Source organism: Parus major, chromosome 3 (genome assembly GCF_001522545.3).
Source record: "Parus major isolate Abel chromosome 3, Parus_major1.1, whole genome shotgun sequence".
NCBI classification, from domain to species: Eukaryota; Metazoa; Chordata; class Aves; order Passeriformes; family Paridae; genus Parus; species Parus major.
In genome coordinates, this window is record NC_031770.1 from 51,654,163 (window position 1) to 51,673,666 (window position 19,504).

Here is a 19,504-nt window from a genome sequence, read left to right on the forward strand (position 1 = left end):
TGGGATGGGATTTCAGCTGTTTAATTTGAAGAAGGATAAATAAGTTTAAGTTTTTCCTATCTGCCACTGCAGTCTCCTGAGAGTATTTAAAAATGCAAATCAGTTCTTGCCCTTTTTTTTTTTTTTTTGCTTCATTGAAACATGCTTTGGGTCACCATCTGGTGAAGATCTTGAAGCCATTGCTTAGTTTTTAGTTACTGTGTATGATTTTTAAAATACTTTGCATATTCCTATATTAAGGTGATTTTGTCACTATACATAATTATCTATGTAAGGTTATAATTAGATATATAATTATATATGAGTTTGTGAGAATATATGTAATGCACACTTTGTGTGTATCTGATTGCCACATATAAAAGGTACATTATGGATTTAAAATGGAATATGTGTTTATACAGAGATATATACATATAAGGGACATACAGATCTTGCAAGTGTTTTCAATTTGCCCAAAGTCCAAATTTCTACTTCCAAAGACTTAATTTTTTTAATCTTCTTTTTTTTTTTAATTGAAGCTATCACAGTGATAATAAACTAAAACATTTTCAGATTGAACTATGTATCAAATTTGTGTGCCTCTTCAGGAGAGTTAAAAAAGACAGTAACTCAAAAGTTAATTCTGCTCATATCAAAAATTTAATCATAGCTTACCAAAGAAGGTATCTAGCAAACCATCTTCTTTAGTGTTTTATTATAAATTAATTTTTGTTCCAATCTCAATATTCATATCATTAATTCCATATTGTAAAGAACAATACTCCAACCATTTAATGAGTAGTAACCAATGCGTGCACACCTAAAGTGGAAAATACTGACTTCAATTTTTTCCCAGATGCCTTTATTTCAAGCTCTTGTAAAATAATTATCTATGAAGTTGTAAAATTATGGCATTTTCTCCACTTAGAATAAAAGGTCTTTTATTTAGATTCTGAAAGATAGAGCAGCTCCTTTCCAATCAGAGACAGAAAGGGATTTCTGTATAATTATTGTCATGTCCTGCTCTGTCCTGTGCAGTGTCTCTGTAAGATTTACATAAGATTATATAAATGCATGTATCTGTGGTCAAGACCCACAACCTTGCTAACAGCCCAAATCCAAGCAATGCCACAAATGCACATACATGCAAGTGAATTGATCCAGAAGTTCTTAAACCTCCCCCACATCCTGGGAAATTTTACCCAACTAGAGCTTACAGAATGATTAGTAGCTTAATGAAAAAAAATAAGACTTCTGGAAAGTACAGACTTTTAACACAGAGCATAACTATGAAATGAATTGATGTTATTTATTAGATGTGAAATCTTGTAATGCTGCCTACCCACTCATGAGCTTAAAGAGAACTTATATTTACCCAGTGCCATTTCAAAACAGTTTTCTGAATATAAAATTGCTCTAAGCCAAGTGTTACACATTTTGTGACTGAAAGATGGTTTGTTCAGCTGCCAATTTTCTAAAGCTAATATGGGTTCCTCTACTGTCTGGCCATTGCCAGGCCTGAGAGCAAGACTGTACTTTGGAAACAAGAGCTCTATATCCCTTCTCACACCTAATCCTGTCCTCAGTTACCTTGCTACTTTTAATTGATGAGCTTTATCTGCTCTCACAATATTTTAACTCTAATCTGCAGTGATTCAGTTCTGGAACATATAACAATATTATAACAATATGCCTAGGAGCAGAATTTATCCGCATTTACAGACTTCATTAATTATAATAATTTTTTTAATTCCTGACACTGTCATGATCTTGATTTTACACACCATATTAGAGGTGTATGCAAAATACTATTTAGATGAATGTTATCTGTGAGTTTCCATGTCACATTTCAAGTGCCTCTGAAAATATGGAGGGGTAGGGAATTCTTGTCAAAATCAACAGGACTAGTGAGAATGGGCCCAAACCTGCAGGGCTTATTCATTTCAGACTTTAAATTCCAGCAAGAGTGTGAGGTGACCTTATATCTGGGGTTCAGCACAATTTTTATATTAATCATTAAGCTAAAGTCTCTTTATTAAAAAGCTAATTTTTCTCAGTTTCTAACAATATAATGCTGTTTTTAATGGACAGGTGGGCTATTCTACAGGATATCTATAGTTGTCTCTAGTTCCAACCCCAACTCGGTGTCGAAAGTCCATGACGTCGTTGCAGAATGGGTAAGGTTAAGTTTTCTTTCCTGTGTGATTACATATATAAATCTGGCCCATCACTGTTATCAGTTGGGAAAGAAAAAAAAATAAGAGAGACTACCAAAAACAACTCTTCAATGTGTTCTCCAAATATCTTTCTTTTATTGATTTGTGCAGTAATAAATTCAGGTCTAGCTGGGGCTCTTCAGCACTATGGATAAATTTTTAAATGTTCTATAATGAAACTATACCAGCTAGCTTCTTAAGAAATGTAGATAGTAGGTGAGATTTTGGAAAGTAGGGAGAAATCAGAATTGTCCTCCAAAAGAGGTACATGTCTGAGTTCCAACATCACTATACAGGACAAAAACTTTCCCCCATATGGTTTTGAAGCTCTATTGTGGCAGAAATCATAGAAACACCAAGTAATATTTGTGTGAGGTGATAAACTTTTCCAATTTATCCCAATGTTTGCTACTTCAAAAGGTTTCTGCCATAGGCCAGTTGCTGAGGTTTCCAGTACACCTTGGATTTTCAGACCATTTTAGCATACATAAGCTTCTCTCTGGGTGAGGGATTCTTGAAGTTCTTGCCTCAAAAATTCTTGTCTGAATAAAGATATTCTCTGTCCTTTTTGACAGCTCACATAGTCCCACTCACACAATTTGTAAAACCTTTATATCAACTCCTTATGCAAAAATATTATATCATGACATATGGCAACTATTCTTTGGTTTTCATTTAATGAAGCTGGAGATTTCAGCTATCAGAAGCTAAGGAATCCATAAACCAGATAATATAATATATATAACATATAACATAATATATAATAATCTACAAAACAAAAGTCAGTCATCCACATCTGCCAAGGTTGTTCCCTTAGCAGCAGTACCCAGGCGAAGTACAGAGGTGCCGGAGCCAAAGAAGCTAGAAAGGTGTCACTTGGCCCTAGCAGAGTATGCTAAGGTGTCTCTTGGGGGGAAACTGAGCAGCTGTTGAACACTCAGAATAAAGAGTACAAAGGTCTGAAAAGAAGATCATTGTAAGTTTGAAGACTTTCAGGTGAAAATATAGCCGGTAGGTTTTGCAGGGAATCTGTTCTATTCAAAGTGTATCTGAGAATTTAAGATGAGGAAGAGAGGGAGAAAAGGAAAAGGTCAGGATCCTGTGTGCTCACCTCTTCGCTCTGTCATGACCTTATACAGATTTCCTTCTGTCCACAAAAAAACACATCACTCATTACCAGCTGTATAACAATCACCTCACTGCAAAGTGAGTGTTCTCCTTGCTTTGCAAAACTGAAGGAGATTTCTCAAGGGGCAGAAGGGTGAAATTCTAACACTGCTTTAAAGCAACAAAGAGCCCCATTAGCATCTCGCCATTCATGTGATCAATGTCTTCCTGTTTTTCAGCTGAACCGTACTTTCCAGAACTGGAATTACACTGTGTATGTGGTCAATATCAGGTAAATTAAGGAGGAAGATATTTATGCTGTGTTCCTTTGGAGAATTAATCCACCCTAATTAATGTCTGTTTCTCTTGTAGCATCCACCCTGCCTCCATAAGAGAGGGAGCAAGACAAAAAAGGAGTATTAAAAGGTAATATTTTGAAAGACATTTTCTCAATAGAGGCAACAGCTGCTATTGCAAGTGGCTTTACAACAGGCTTTATTGTTTATTATTGGATTCATTGCCTATTATTTGGCATACACTGCAAGTCTGTAAATACATGACTGCTGGCAATCTCAGTGTTCTGAATGTTCTTAGAAACCTAATCCTGGTTATCATGTTTGTTTTGGTTTAAACCTGATGAGCTTTAAACCCTAACAGATCATTTTTTTCAGAGCTCAGGTTTCATCTGTCACAAAACTGAATAGATACAGGGTATTTAAGTTGTACGACACACCCTGCTTTCTTTAGCACACCGGTATCTGTCCACTGTCTCTGCATTCGTTCTCTTGAACCAGACACTCTTGAGTTAATAGACATCTTACTAGATGGAAAACACTCAAAAATCATGTTAGAATTGAAAGCTAAACGAGTGTGAGTTAAACTATTTACCATATGCTCTCATTTCCTGACTTCTGCTGGGCTTGGAGGCGCTGGAGTTGGAACGACCTCAAAGGCAGCCAGAGAAAGTTAGATGGGTCACCTCCCCTGAAAATCTGGCCTCTGTGGGCTTCTTTGAAACCAGCAGGCTGATTTCTGAGGGATGTTGAGGGAGAGGGAGGGGGAGGGAGGTAATCTTAGGACCAAATTAAGGAGGGGAAACCAAAACATAATTAGTCTTGTGAGAATGGGGCAATAAATGGACCTGGGATATATCTCTTCACAGTGTAGTCAAAAGTCCTGTTAAGAAAAGACTTAATTGCTGACTGTTGAGAACTGCCATGATAATGGCAGTAGAAGTTGGGCTTTTTAATACCAGAGATAGACCAATATTCCTAATTTACCATCAGGAAGTAGTTAGTGGTGCTTCCAGTTTTCAAAAGTTTACCTAGACATGAAAAGATCTGTAGAAAGATAGTATCTCCTTTCCACATTGCCACAGCAGAAAGACAGCTTTTATTGGCAAAACCTCTTAACTGCTACACTGTAAGTGTAAGCCCAGTCTCTGAATGGGCTATTTTGCTGCTTGACCTACATTTACAGTAAGGTGTAGTGATGTGGGTAGGATTTTTTTTCACACTTCTAAATGATATGGTTATGCCAGCAAGGCCTTTCAAGTGGAGACCACACCTCAGGTCTTACCAACAATCCAAGACTGCTGAGGAATGTAAAGCTTTCCCCATCCTTATTCCTGTATCTTTTTATGAGTCTAGCAGCTGAGCTGTACACCTGCTTTATTCTTGTCTCACCTTCCCACCATCCTGCTTCTGGATTTTTTTCCTTCTCCCTAGTCTACTCAAAAAAAAAGTTGAAGAGGCAGAAGCTATTTTAGTAATTTCCCTTTCCTTTCCTTTCTCTCCCTTTTTGACATACCGTGAATATGCCACTAAATCACTTATCATAATAATAATAATAATAATAATAATAATAATAATGGAGTAACCCCATTTTTATTTCTTTTGTTCATTATATGTAATTTCAGAGGCAATGGAATTACATGTTCATAATATGTCATTTTTCAAGGGAGGCCTGGTCTCATGAGAAGCTGAGAAGCTGAAGTAGGGGGCTCTACTGCACTTTTTGTCAAAGTCAAATGGCATTTTTTCATCATTCTGAGTAATTTAGTGTAAATGCTGGTCATGTCACACCAAATTTTAATGTTCTCCAAATCAGGAGTGCCATGCTGTGAATGTTTCCTTAGAAAACAAAACAAAATAAAAATACAAGTCAAGACCCTGCTCAACCTAGAAATCCAGATGGGATAATGCAAGGATAGCTAAAAATGCGAGTTATGTGATATATGATTAACAAAAATTACACTTTTTACCCACTGTATATGTATATACACATATATGGAAATATATGTACACTTGATTTTCTGCCTTTTTTCATATAGCTTTCATGTCTTGAGTACATTTTCATGCATCATTTATCTCTTACAGAAGAAACATTTAAGAAAAATTGGTTGAAACATCTTTAGGTCTTAGGTTTTCTGTGTATGTATCTATGTTTGTACCTGCCTTCTTCCTGAAACCAAAAACGGATCAGCTTCCAAGTAGTCTTCAGTGCTCCTGGGTTTAGTCATCAGTTCCTTACTTCTTTGAGGCTCACACGTCTGTTTTTGAATTTTGGGGGGAATAAATCTGTTGAATTTCTGAAGATCCCTAAAGCAAACCTTTTTTCTTCCTGCTTCCATGCATCCACATAATTACTGTTAAGATTCTTTTTTAGATTTTCCCTGGATTTTTCCTGGATGGGATTCTTAGGAAATCCTAGAAGAGGCTAGGGTAACACCCGAGAGTATAAAAAATTAGCAGTTTATGGTTTAGAAATTCTAAATACCTGATGTAAGTAATGGTAATTCCTGACTGGCTAGGTGATTCACTGAAATTTTTTGGCTGAATTCTTGTATGTAATTTTCTCACAGTTTGATTTCATGCAGTTACTATTAATTTATTGTTCTTATAAATTATTTCTGTGAAAAGTTGCCCAAATATTTTCTTATTTCTTCATTTTGGACAGTCCAGGATAAGTCTGTTGCAACCTTAGATATTCTACTATTTCCATTAATTTTTAAGTACTTCTTATTCTATTTACCTTCATCTAAACAGAAATTCACTCCACAGTTAAAATTTAAGACCTAACACAGAATTATCATGGCCTTAACTTTGTCTTTTACAAAAGTGAACATATTAGTCTTAACTCACTAAGTCTTATCTCTCTTCTCTGAATTTTCTACAAGATCATAGCCTTCTTTTTTCCAAAGCAGTAAAGTAATTCTTAAAATTGTTCTTTGAGAAGGTTTTTCCTCTCTTTAGATGAATTCATATTCTTGTAATTCGAATCGCATATTTTTTGCATTCCTTTTGGATTAGTATTTTATACAGCAGTTTAAAAAAACCCCAAAAACCAACAAAACAACATCCCCAAGCTTGTTGTCTATGCATTTTGCTTTGTTCCACCCTTATTTACCACGCTGCTTCCTCATCAAGGAAATTCAGCTGTCACTCTCCCCACCTAGTCTTCTTGCATGTGAAAGAGTAAGAATCGTTAGAGAGAATGATTCAGAGAAGAAATAGTAGCTGGAAGTGGGAGGTAGGAAGCTGGCTTTTTTTTTTTTTGTCACATTAAAAATAGGTGTTTTCCAAAAAAATATTTAAAACTACTGCATTCTGGAGAAGAGCAAAACAAAATTATTGAAGTGGATTGTTGCTCTTTCATTGCTGTGTTGTCTGAGCTGCAGAAATCCAAAGTACGCCGTGCTTTATGTAGCAGTGATGAGAGACAGAATGCCGAGTCCAAAAGTGCATATTATTATCAGCACCTTTAATACTGGGATGTCTCTGGATGACGGCAGTATATTTATTAAGCTAATACTTTGGTAGATTATTAACTACTTCAATAGACAGAATTTTATCAAAGCTATATTTGACATTATTGTCAGTATTCAATTTTTCCTCTGGTTGTACCGTTTATGTCATTTTAATGAAAGGGCAGCTATTCAAAATAGACAGGAGTTCAGCATGGCCTATTTCTTTGTCCCCGTTATTTTTGTACAAATCTTTGAAAGTGAAACCACTTTGTGGATTTTATCCAAGTGAACCAATTTTGTGGATAAACTGTACATGTGTTTGTTTCTTTCATTAATTCAGAGTCTATATGACTCTGCAGCTTTGTCAAAACTTTCTGTGACTGCTGCTTTTCTCAGAAAAGTCCTACTGATCCTAGGTTTTGTCAGATGACTACATAAGGCTGCCTCACAGTAGGGGTATTGGTCTTTAATAAAGAGTTCAGTTCCCTTGATTCTCCTTTCTTCTCTTATTTTGCAAGCAATTTTGAGAACTCGGGCTCCAATTAATTTATGAATTTTGCTCCACTTAACATACGATAATTTTATGCTTGTTACAACTTCCACTGCCTGACTGTCATAATTTTGCCTATTTCCAGTGTTGGGTTTCTCCTTCTATGGTAAACTAAATATTAATGTTAGTACTGTTAAACATCTCATCCACATTAAAAACCACAGTGGTAGCCATCTGCATAAAAACTACTAAATCTAAACAGAAATCCCTTGTCTTGGGAATGAAAATAGAGAGGAAAGCAGGAAATCAGAACTACCCATGCCTAGTCCTGCTCTTTTGAAGTCTGTGGGAGTTTTGCCACCAATGTCAGTGAGGCATATTCAGGCTCCTGCATGCTGTGTTCTTGGGTGTTGCTTTGCTTAATGGAAAGTCTAATGCACTTGGATAAAATGTTAATTAGATTGTGTAATAGTTTTATACAAGAGTTAGCAACATTAGAACAGCATTATTTTGCTTTCCTAGTCCTTAGTAAAGTGTTAGGCTTTTTATATTTGTAGATCACTTCCATTTTTGATTTTTTATGAAGTAACTTTGCTATTCTTGTTATAAATGAACATATCTGTGATGTCTGTTCCTATTTCAAAAGTTTTCTGGGCTTCTACTGGTGAGGTTTTAGGAAGGACTTGCACCTGGCTGACCTCTACCCCCCACAACTTCAATGTTACTGAAGGTACGAAGGGACAGCCTTTACCAGGGCTGAGAAATGTTTTAAAATGCCACATAACATACACATTATATGTAATATTTCTGTTTGAAAAAAAAAAACAACAAAAAAAGCACCAATCCTCAGGTTTTTCCACAGTGCCCTGATGGCATCTTGTGTCCATGACCTGTGAAGAAAGCCTCCATCACAGATGTAAGGATTTGGGATTTCCTTTTGAGTGACTGAAGGATGATCCTTAGTCTCCTGCTGAAGCTTCCTGCCCTTATCCAGCTTCCAATGACTTCCTTTGTCTTTCCACTGACTTTAACTAGATTTAGTGTAGCTCTGACATTGTTAGATGCCACTTTTGGAAAAGCGGTGTATTGGGGATTAGGGCATGGGGGTTTTCTTCATTGTTCCAGAGCACAGTGCAAGTGTAACCAAAAACTCATTTCAGCAAAGACCAGCTGTTCCATGTGAGGGATTCCAGTCCTTTCTGGTTTGACTCTGCAACATTCTCTAGTAGTGAATAGCCTTCAAACCAAATTAGCACATATTATAAGTGCTTTCTGTTGAAAAGCCATAGCTGTTTGTATTCCCACACCAGATCTGCAAGGAGGAGCAAGACCCAGAGACACAAGCCAAGGCATGAGGTGTGACCATGGTGCTTGCAAAATTGCTCTGCTACAATGGTCACTAACTTAAAAAGAAGTCTTAGGATGCTTTTATTTTTAGTAGTCCCAAAAGTAGCTGCAATTTTTAGTTTTGTGTTACAAAGTCTCAGATTTTATATTCTAACTTTAACATCACCTTCTCCAGGGAAAGGAAACTCTTCATCCTTGACATTTCTTTCAATGTTATGTCACGTCATATATTTTTGCTCTGTTTTGAACATTTTAATGTATTGCAGTCAAAATCATCTCAAGTAAAAGATAATTCACAACTCAGATGCTTCTGTGGAATGCTTTTAGTTTCTGTCTGCTTTTATACTTATTTCTGTCTTATTCTGTGTGTTTTCTAACATTTTGGCTGCTCTTTGTATTGCATCTTCACTGAGTGACTTATGGAACAGTCAGCTCTTTTTTGTCTGTCCAGTTAATGTGAAACAGTTAAAAATTCACAGGTGATTCTGTAGGACTACCTGTGCTGCCAGGTCTTCAGCTATAGCTACCCATCACCACTTATCTTCAGAGACAACATAACCATGAGATTAGTAAAAAATTTAATGTTGACATTTGAAAACTATTTAAAATATGCCAGGGTAGTCAGCTCTGAAATTCCCAGTGAAATTTAGATTCTCTAAATATTTAGGTTCTTCAAAAATAGTTCTTTATATTCTTTAAATCAAGAAAGAAACTAATAGTGATTTGTGAAACAGTTTGACAACAACAGTAATTCAGTATTAGTTCAGCCTGTCTATTACAACAGAAAGGAGAAATGTGCATTGCTAATTGCATCCCTCCAGGTGCAAGTCAGTCTGTGCTGCAGGGTTCGCGTGGTGTGTTAATCCTTCCTTCGGGCTCCTCGCAGGGCGCAGCAGCGAGACCACAGCCCGTGTGTAGGCACACTGTCCTGGAATAGCTCTGAGTCACGCTGCCAGAGAAGAAAGATGGCTTTGTGGTCCGGGCCATGGCAGCACAGGCTCCACCACCGCCTCCTGTGCCTCTGATGGGGACGCAGCTTCGTGAATTCCTCTCTCTGAGCCAGTTTAGCTCAACAGACCAGGACAAAGTGGGATATACACTGGTCTCCCCAAGCTTTCCTGCTTGCTACAGCTGTCACCATTTCAGTCAAAGAAAAGAGAAAGATGCTAATCCCTCTTGTGTTTACCTACACCACTGTCCATTTGTTTTATTGCATCGATGGCAGTAATGTTGGCAGTACAGGTTACTGTAGATGATGTGTAAATTGTAATTGATTACTGCTGTGAGAATCTGTCTGCCTTTATATGTCTGCTTTTATATGCCTATATATCACACAATAAAAGATTTAAAGTTGGGTGTAGCAAATCCAGTCACACCAGCAGAGCATGGCAGCATTGCCATTTATTTGAGTGCATGCCAACTGTTTCCCAAGTTGAGAATTTGCTCTTTACCGTGATAATATTTTCTTTCTGGGATCTGAGTGTGACAAAAGTGGAAGGAAGCACTCAACTTCATATTGCGTCAGCTGTCAAGTTAAAAGGTATTTATTTACCCTGGGAAGCTAGCATGAGTCATTCTGAAAAGTTTGTGGAAATTGTTTTCATCATATTATAGAGTAAGCTCTTATTATACAATATACATGACTCGTGCTCTAAGAGTTTCTCAGAAAACATCAGATTGGTTTAAGGGATTATTTTTTATCCGTGCTTCATAATCATTACTTTTCTCTGTAATTTTTCAATATAACTGCAACCTGTTCTACCTCGTCTATCATTATCCCATCTATTTTTTTGGCATTACCCTTTCTCACAGGTATAGATACTAAATATCATTTTGGTTAGCTGGGAATCCTGAAACAGGCAGCTAAGCAAGTAGTGGTGACTGTTCAGAGTGTCTGTTCTGCAGCCAGAGTGCTGAGGTAGGGAGTGGCATCAGTATGTTAAGTTTTCCTTTTCTGAAGTAAAGGGAATAGACAAATGAAGCCAGAATCTTTTAGGAAAGATGGTTAAGTGCCAGGAGTCTCTGGGGATGAAGTACTGGAGGGCTGAAGGAATTGGCAATCCTGTAGGCAATTTCCATACTTCTGCTAAAAATAAATGCTGTAATAAATTTGTGCTTGTAACATATCTGAGGTATACAGCAAAAGCCTGCTAATGCATATCCACCCTACTGAGGCTATTTGCCATCTACATATTAAACACTCCACAGAGACCAAAGGAATGTTAGGAGGAACTCAGTATCTCTGGGAGCAGGGAAGGAGCGACCTGGCCAGAGGTAGCTGGAATTTCTCTGCTAAAATACATCCACTGGGAAAAGAGAAAGCCAAGCCTGCAGGTGGTCACATTTTTATTTTTCTTCTCCAGCAACATATTACCAGCAAAATGGTGAATATGTCAAGAAAATTAGGCACATCTGGAAAGTGCAGTTCTGAGCTGTCATCATGGGGATGTCTTTCTGAGGGATTTTTTTTAATTGAAGTCCTGGTCTGTCTAGGAAGGAGTACCTGAGAACCCTACTCGCCCTCTTCAGCACCCCTACAGATTTTTTTCTGCTACTCTTCTTCCTGTAGACCCTTTAGCTCACTGTTGCTTTCTTGCACAGGGGACCACAGGTGAAAGCACCCCTGGTGGCTGTGTGCCCTGCTCACTGTATGTGTGCTGGCACTGCCACCAGTCCCCAGGCTGCCAGGAACAGCTCACACTCTCCAAAGGTCTGTCTTTATTCAGGCTGATGGGTATCCAAGGGCAAGGCTAAGATGAAGACAGCCCAAAGCATGTTTGCTTTTTCCCTTTTTCCACATTCTGGCTCCCATGGACATCCAATGTTCCATGCTTTAGTGGCTTACCTCCTACCAGCCAGAGCCAAGCAATGCTCTTGGGTACCAATATATTCTCATCGTCATCCAACATCTCCTTTTGTCCCAGGAGGAAATTTCTGTGCCTTCTACTCTGGGCTTATTTCCTGTGTCCTGCTAGAACTGGTTTGCTGTTCATGATTACCCTTCCAGAAAAGCTATGTTTTTGGACAAGGGTGGGGACTGTTTCATTTTGTTCAAAGGAAAGAGGCTTGGGCACTTTGAACTACTTTTTATGCCCAAGAAAGTAGCAGTGGGCTACTGTACAGAACAGCTATTAGAGCTCAAAACTCAGTCATCTGAGAAACTCAACTTTCCTAATAATGACTAAAAGCTTCAGAAGTATGTCAGGGTGTTTTTCACTCCATAAAAAACTTCAGAGATTTAAATGTTAGGCATCTGTTCTTTGTTAATCTCCTAGCCTTTCTCTGTAGTCAGATCCAGAGGTGGATCCTCTGGAGGATGACTCGTTCCACCCTGACAAGTTTTGTGAGGTGGGATGAATCAGCTCTTAAGTTCCTAAGCCGTCAGCAAACAGATTTTTAAAATTAATTAGGGCCCATTTAGATCTCACAAGTCTACAGTTTCATCAACTCTTCTGAAAACAATTTTTAGCCCTTTTGACGAGATGCTTCTTTAAAGGTAACTAGAAGATGAAATTTCCAAACCATATTTTCTTGTCATGGCCCTCTATATATAAAAATATTAATTTACAGATAATGAGCAACACTGTTTTGGTGACACTGTTCCATACTCAGAAAACCAGAGTTTGTCAGATATTTTTATTTCCACACATTTGGCCTCTGATGCTCTGACTGAAACACTTGGAAAATTTTCTTTGCAGTTTCAGTGCTTTGGCTCTTCTGGTTTATAATTCAACCAACAACATCAATTTAGAAGAGGAAGACATCCGACAGAAGCTCATAAGTAATAATCGAACAATGGAAGAAGGATACCAACTTCATACTGTGGATGTTGATCCAGTGGGTAAGTTGGGTTCAGCTTTGTTACACAACAAATCTTTTTTTTTTTTTTGCTTGTTCATGAATCAGCATCTTCTGTGTTAAAATAATCACACATTTCCAGACAGTATGACTGTTTCAGATTTTAAATTGTCCCTATAAGCCCGGTTGTTCCACTCATCTCAGAAAGCCATGCCCAAAATACCATTTTAACACAAACAAAGTTATCCAGATTGCTTTAGTCAGTGTCTTGCTGTCTGGTTCAAAGAGGCTGGGACAGTTCCTGATAGTTCCTCAGATGGTTTGAGGATAACAAAATGTGCTTTACAGCCAGAGCTAAAATGAGACATTTTGGACCTCCAAGGCCCCTCATCCCCACTTCTCAATGTTGTTTGTGTTTATGACAGCTGTTGCCCTTAATCTCCTTTTAGTTCTCATCTCTTCCCATTAATTTGGGAGGGAGGGGGTGGAAGCTGCTGGAGTACAGATGGATGCAGCATGCACGTCCAAGTCTTTCCTTTGAGCAGCAGCAGCATGTGCGATCCCCTGTTGTGCACCCCTCTATTGACATTCTATTGCAAACAACCAAACATTTCATCTGAAGACAATTTTGTACTGAAGACTGGGTGATGAGCTGAGGACAAGAAATGGAAGATGGTGAATTAGGTAAAGAAATTTACTATTAATACTGATATATTCATTTTTACAGAAAAATGTTTAGCTGAAGAAAACCCTCCAAATTATTTTTGGCCGGATACCAGGCCTACTGTGACCAACTTCACATTTTGCCATGGGAGCTCAGTTCAGACTGCATCAAGAACCTGGTAGGTGTTCAAATATCTGAGAAGCTGAGTTGTTTCAGATGCCACTTTCTGGTTATATATAGTTATTATTTGGTTATTATAATGGTTGCCAATGGCTAGTATTGTATTTCAGGAAGATTTTTTCTATACTGTGAGAGATTAGGTGGGTACAGTAATTGTATGTCTTTCATTGTTAAGAAAAAAAGACTCATCTACCACTTCTGTAGGGCATATTGGGGCCCACAATTAATGTTCAACATGACTATAAAAATAACACCTTCTTACAGAATGAAACTGTTTTATTCAAGTCATAGAATCATGGAATGGTTTGGGTTGGAAGGGACCCTGAAGACTGTCTCATTCCAAACCCCCCAAGCTGGGCAGTGCCCCATCCATCCTGGCTGAACACTTCCAAGGATAGGGCATCCACAGCCTCTCCCGACAACCTGTGCTAGTGCCTCACTACCCTCAAAGTAAAAAGATGTCTTCTTAATATCTAACCTAATCTCTTTCAGTGTAAAACCATTTGCCATTTTCGTGTCACTACGTGTCCCTGTAAAAAATCCCTGTCCAGATCTCTTGTAGCCTCTTTAGGTGCTCCCCAGAGCCTTCTCCAGGATGAACAACTCTCAGTTTCTTTACAGGAGAGGTGCTCCAGAACTCTTATTATTTTTGTGGGCCCCCTTTGGACTTGCTCCAACAAGTCCAGATTTTTCTTATCCTGCAGGCCCCAGAGCTGGATGCAGCTAGATGCAACCAGGATATGGCTGGCTTTCAGGGCTGCATCTTCCACCAACATCCCTGAGTTCTTCTCTTCAGGGCTGCTTTCAATCCATTCTCCTTCCAAGCCTCTATTTGTGCTTGAGATTGCCCTGAGCCACATGCAGGACCTTGCACTTGGCCATCACCTTTATGTTACCATACCCAAAGCTTCACATTTGCTACCACTCCACCACTGCTATCTGACTTGTGCAAGAGTTAGAATAAAATTCTATGAAGATGAGATGTGTATTTGGTTTAATCCAAAACACCTCATCTCATTAAGGGAAAAGTAAAAGAAATTGTGAAAGAAATATTTTGCCATTAGTTAGTCATAGTTGAAGGTGGGGTTAATCTTACGCTCAAAGTTTTGGACTAGAGACTTTAAGGTTTACGAAATCTTCCCTAATGTAGGATTTTTTTTGCAACCATCTACAAAAGACTTTGACCCTGTATGTCCATTTCCCATTTGTAAAATGGGGATATTATTACTTCTGCTTAGGTATTACCAAAACATTGTGGCTTTGATCTCCTTTGAGTGCCTTAAACATGGTTATGATGATGCAATATTAATTAATTTCTTCAGTATTTAGGATGATTATTATTAAATGCAATATATTAGTCTTATCCACCCACATTGCTTCTGGAACATGTTCTGAGAAGACCAGATCTTTTACTTTTTCTAAACAGTATGGCAACATGGATATGAATCAGCTTTGAGGTTCAGTGCCAAACAGGAAAGCAACCCGCATTATATTTAAATAACTCACTTCCTCAACCTCCTAATCTTGTACAAGAGTGCAGAAATCAAATTGTTTTTGTCAGAGCCTAAGAATCATTAAAAATTAAGGTTTCTGGCCTTTGCTGTCCCAGTATTGCCTATCTTTATTATTCATTTGTGGTCTACACTATACCACTGCTTGTGTAGAGCACATAAAAAAAAATAAATTACTGTGTTCTGTCTTGTGCTGTGCCTTCCTTGCCTCTGCCTCCACTACCTTTGGCCAATATGGAGCACTGTTTGGTAGGATTTGCTTGGAGAGAAGAGGAAGCTCTTCTAACAGCCTCCTCTAGTCATCTTCATCCCACAGTAGGTGATTACCTGTGATGTTACAATAAATGTGATCAGCTGAGGAATAATATTGTTTTATCATGTGGTGAGTAAAGGAAAATTTTTTCCCATCCTGCCTGTTTTCATGCTGTGACAACAATTGTCTTTAAAGAAAAACTGAGGAAAAAAGTGTGTTTCATTTTGGAGCCATTTTTACAGGGTGACAAATACGACAAATATGATTAAGAGATTGCAGCACTACATCTCTTACAAGGAAAGGCTCAGGGAGCTGAGCCTGTTCTGCCTTGAGAAGAGATGACTGAGGAGGGACCTCATCAATGTCTATCAATGAGGGGAGGGGGTCAAGAGGATGGAGCCAGGCTCCTCTAAGTACTGCCCAGCAATGGGACAAGGGACAGTGAGCAGAAATGGATGCACAGAAGTTCCACCTGAATGAGAGGGAGAATTTCTGTACTCTGGGGGTTACCAAGCACCAGAACAGATTGCCCAGGGAGGTTGTGGAGTCTCCCTCACTGGAACATCTGGACTCAATCCTGTGCCATGTGCCCTGGGATGACCCTGCTTGAGTTGGGAGGTTGGACCAGATGACCACTGTGGTCCCTTCCAACGTGACCCATTCAGTGATTCTGTATTTTGCCATGTTAAGGCTCAAAAAAAAAAAAAAGGAATCTTTATATCTGCCCCTCACTTTGGACCTGGATCTGATAGTGACCTACCCTAGTTTTCTTTGCTGGAATAAATTTATACCTTCATATGGATCTTGTGCTTGCTCTTATGAGAGGTATTATGTCTTGCTGTTGACTAGATCAAAGCCATTTATATCAAGGAGAAATTATAGAAAAGCATCTGACTAGGCCATAATAGAGGTGTAATAGTTTGTGTCAATATTTGGGTCTTTTCTGAAATACAAGGCCAGAATTTTCACTGAAGAGCTGGGGTTTCTCTCAGCACTATCATTTTAGCAATCATATACTTTCACTGTCATGTATACATACTGTGTTTCACTAGGGGCCATGTTGCTGGGAATATTGAGAATTGAGAAAAGTGGACCACTGTGACATCTACATAAGAATTATGAAATATTTATATATATATATTTTACTATATTTAATGTGAATTTTGTCATTTTTCCTCTTTAGCTATTTGGGTCTGCAGAATTATACATCATACTGGGGTCAGCCTGATCTTAGAAATTGCACAGGTGGGTATCTTAGTGTTACTCTTTGCAAGGATATATTTTCTCTTTATGATAAGTTGTTTAAAATTCTCTCTAAAAAAAATACGTGCAAAGTAAATAAACTCTGATTAAGTGCACCCAAGTTCAATTCACCTCACCCATTAAAAACTCTGGATGCCAGTTACTAAATTAAATCAAACTCCTCAGGCAATTTAATCAAGAGTACAGGAAAGTGGTACTTTACTTCTATTTGATATTCAAGTTAGGACAAATTTTTAAATATTTTGAATGCTTGCCAGGGGAAAGACTCCTGCTCTCTTCACTGGACTTAAAATCAGACATTTTCAGATTTATTCCCTGCTTTTTAAATACCCCCTGATGTCATTCCAGCTGTGAAAGAGTAATAAAATAACAGGACTACAATGTTAGGGTCCCCTTTTTTTCCCCTGTGAAAAAAAAATAGCATAAGGAGGAGAGATAATATGCATTTTATTCCTCTCTTTCTCATTCAATCAGCCCTTTCTATAATAGCTCTGATTTACAAACTCAAAAAACCACAAAAAGAAAATAATATAAAGAGCAAATGAGGACAGTATATAATCAGAAGGGCCTATATACTTTTTTTAAAAAAAATTAAATTTGACAAAGTGATGAAACCCTCTGTTCACTACAAGTACCATAAAATATACTCCAGCTTTCAACAGCAGTTATAAAAATTCATATTTCTGGATTACTTCAGGACTGTAATGCATTCTTTTCTCTTTTTGCTTGATTCTGTATGCTCACAGAAAATGCAGCAGATATCGCCAATCAGCTTCTAAATCTCACTGGTGAGGGGCAGCAGCTGACCTCAGACAAAGTAAATGACGTTGTGCAGAAGCTCAAAAAAATTGTGAACGATGAAGAAATCGATGAATCTCTGGGTTCTACCGTGGTGACAATTTTTTCCAATATTCTGACCAGTTCAGACAGCGTATTGGCAGCCTCATCTTCAGAGTAAGTATTTCTGCATTTGAGAAAAGCTTTTGAGAGCAACCTGCAAGGCTGTCAGGATCCATTCTTCCATGTATAGACAAACCAGAAAATCAAAGTTTTCAGATTCCCATCAAAAAGAATTTTCCGAAATAGATACACAAATATTTCTCTTAGTGTGCATGACAAAGAGAAAGTGTTTGGATGGAAAAGAAGTCTTCTGATATATGACATCTCTTAGTGTGCATGACAAAGAGGAAGTGTTTGGATGGAAAAGAAGTCTTCTGATATATGACACAACATAGATATAAGTATTGTTGGAAAATTATTGCAGGACCAGTGATACGTAATCACACAGTTTCTGTCAGTCAAAAGCTTTTGTTTTCAAGAGAGATACATGAATTTACAGTCTCCTTGTGAATACACAGATGGGTGATAGAGACATAGTAACAAGAGGATCATCTTGTGATGTGAGGCATGTGCAGAGCATAGGTGGGAGTTTTTTCTGTATTCAGTTTTCGGAGTAAATTTTATTTCTGTTTTTAGAGCTCTAAAAACTATTGATGCCTTGGCTTTAAAGATTCATTTTGCTGGACCATCCATGAGTATTTCAACACGAAATCTCGCACTTGGAGTGTCTTCTATAAATTCAACTTCATTCAAAGGTGGTTCTTTCAGCGTCAGTCCACAGAATAATGCATCTGATTTCCAGGTACAGAACAAGCTGTTGTATTTGAACACGAGGTGTGTCTTTTGTTCCAAGTCTGTTTACTGTGGTTCCTATAAATCCACTCACAACTCCCAGTTCTCCCCCTACTTTCTATTTCCTTTTTCCTACAATCATCCAAACAGATAACAGATTAATGCAGTATTTCCTTGAGTGACAGGAAACACAGATAAACTCACATTCCATGCAGATAAAAAGTAATTTGGCTTATAAATCCAGAACACACTTGACTATTTTTTAGTTTTGTGAGGCTTATTTTATTATTAGAAAAAGGAAAATAACCTTTAACAATCTGCAGTACTGACCATTGTACAATATCTAACAACTCTTTTAATCTCTTTCAGCTTTAAAATAATAATACCTAGATATAGGTATTTATATATAGATTTCTGCAGATACAATAGTTCTTCGACCTTCCAGTACAGTTTAAACATTTAGTGCTAAAAGAAACCGAAGTCTAATCCAGTTCTCCACACATAGGTTGGTTGGCTTCTACCATTTAGGGTATCTGAGGCAGTTCAAGTCATTCATGTGTAGCTTGACCAGCCTAGATATTAAAAATAAAACAAACAGAGATCACACAAAATTTAGGAAGGTCTCCAGTGCTACAGTATGTAGACAGGATACCATAGTTAAGATATTTATCATCACATCAAAAATACTTTTTCTTTGCTTTTTTCCCCCAAATAAAAAAAAAATCAGACATGGAAAAGTTTGAAATACTATTTGAGATGCACATGGGCACCTGTAGGATTTTCCAAAGGTTCTGTTGAAATCAGTAGTGATGAGGTGCCAAAAACTTTTAAGTTTCACTACATGCTTGTCTCCACCTTAAGGCACCTAAATGCTTTCAAAGATGCAGTGCAATTTAATTTTTTTTCTTTTTCAGTTAAATAGGAAGTCTGTGACAGAGGTAATGTAATCTCAATTTCCTGGGTGTTTAACCATGCAAGTACTGAGAGCCTTACTTGGAGAAACACAGAAAATATTACACAGAAAAAGAAAAAAATCTGCTGTCATTTGGGCCAGAGAAACTAAAACTGAATTCAAGAAAATATGGTGTTATAAAAACAGTTAAAGACTAATCACTAGAGTATAAGTACAAATTAATTCCTGCTGCAAACTGGCAACACAACATAATAAATGTCTGATAATTTTATAAGATACTATATACTGTAAAAGTCAAAACAAGAATGAAGACAGAAAAAGGTCTACTTTCTAGAAAAAGTAGTAGTAATATAGTAGGCTTTAGGACTTGTGCATGTATATAGACTTTGGATCAAAGATCCAA

General features: G+C 37.7%; 1 protein-coding gene across 4 annotated transcripts in view; it reads left to right on the top strand.

Annotated features, from left to right (window-relative positions):
- The window catches only part of ADGRG6 (adhesion G protein-coupled receptor G6), a 110,342-nt gene that overhangs the window by 61,827 nt on the left and 29,011 nt on the right, over window positions 1–19,504 (top strand). For all 4 annotated transcript variants that reach the window (XM_015622070.3, XM_015622073.2, XM_015622071.3 and 1 more), the window contains 8 exons: window positions 2,071–2,156; window positions 3,542–3,594; window positions 3,675–3,728; window positions 12,586–12,728; window positions 13,413–13,527; window positions 16,477–16,538; window positions 17,303–17,510; window positions 18,033–18,198. In XM_015622070.3, coding sequence (XP_015477556.1) covers window positions 2,071–2,156; window positions 3,542–3,594; window positions 3,675–3,728; window positions 12,586–12,728; window positions 13,413–13,527; window positions 16,477–16,538; window positions 17,303–17,510; window positions 18,033–18,198 — 887 coding nt within the window. The remainder of the gene's footprint in view (window positions 1–2,070; window positions 2,157–3,541; window positions 3,595–3,674; window positions 3,729–12,585; window positions 12,729–13,412; window positions 13,528–16,476; window positions 16,539–17,302; window positions 17,511–18,032; window positions 18,199–19,504) is intronic.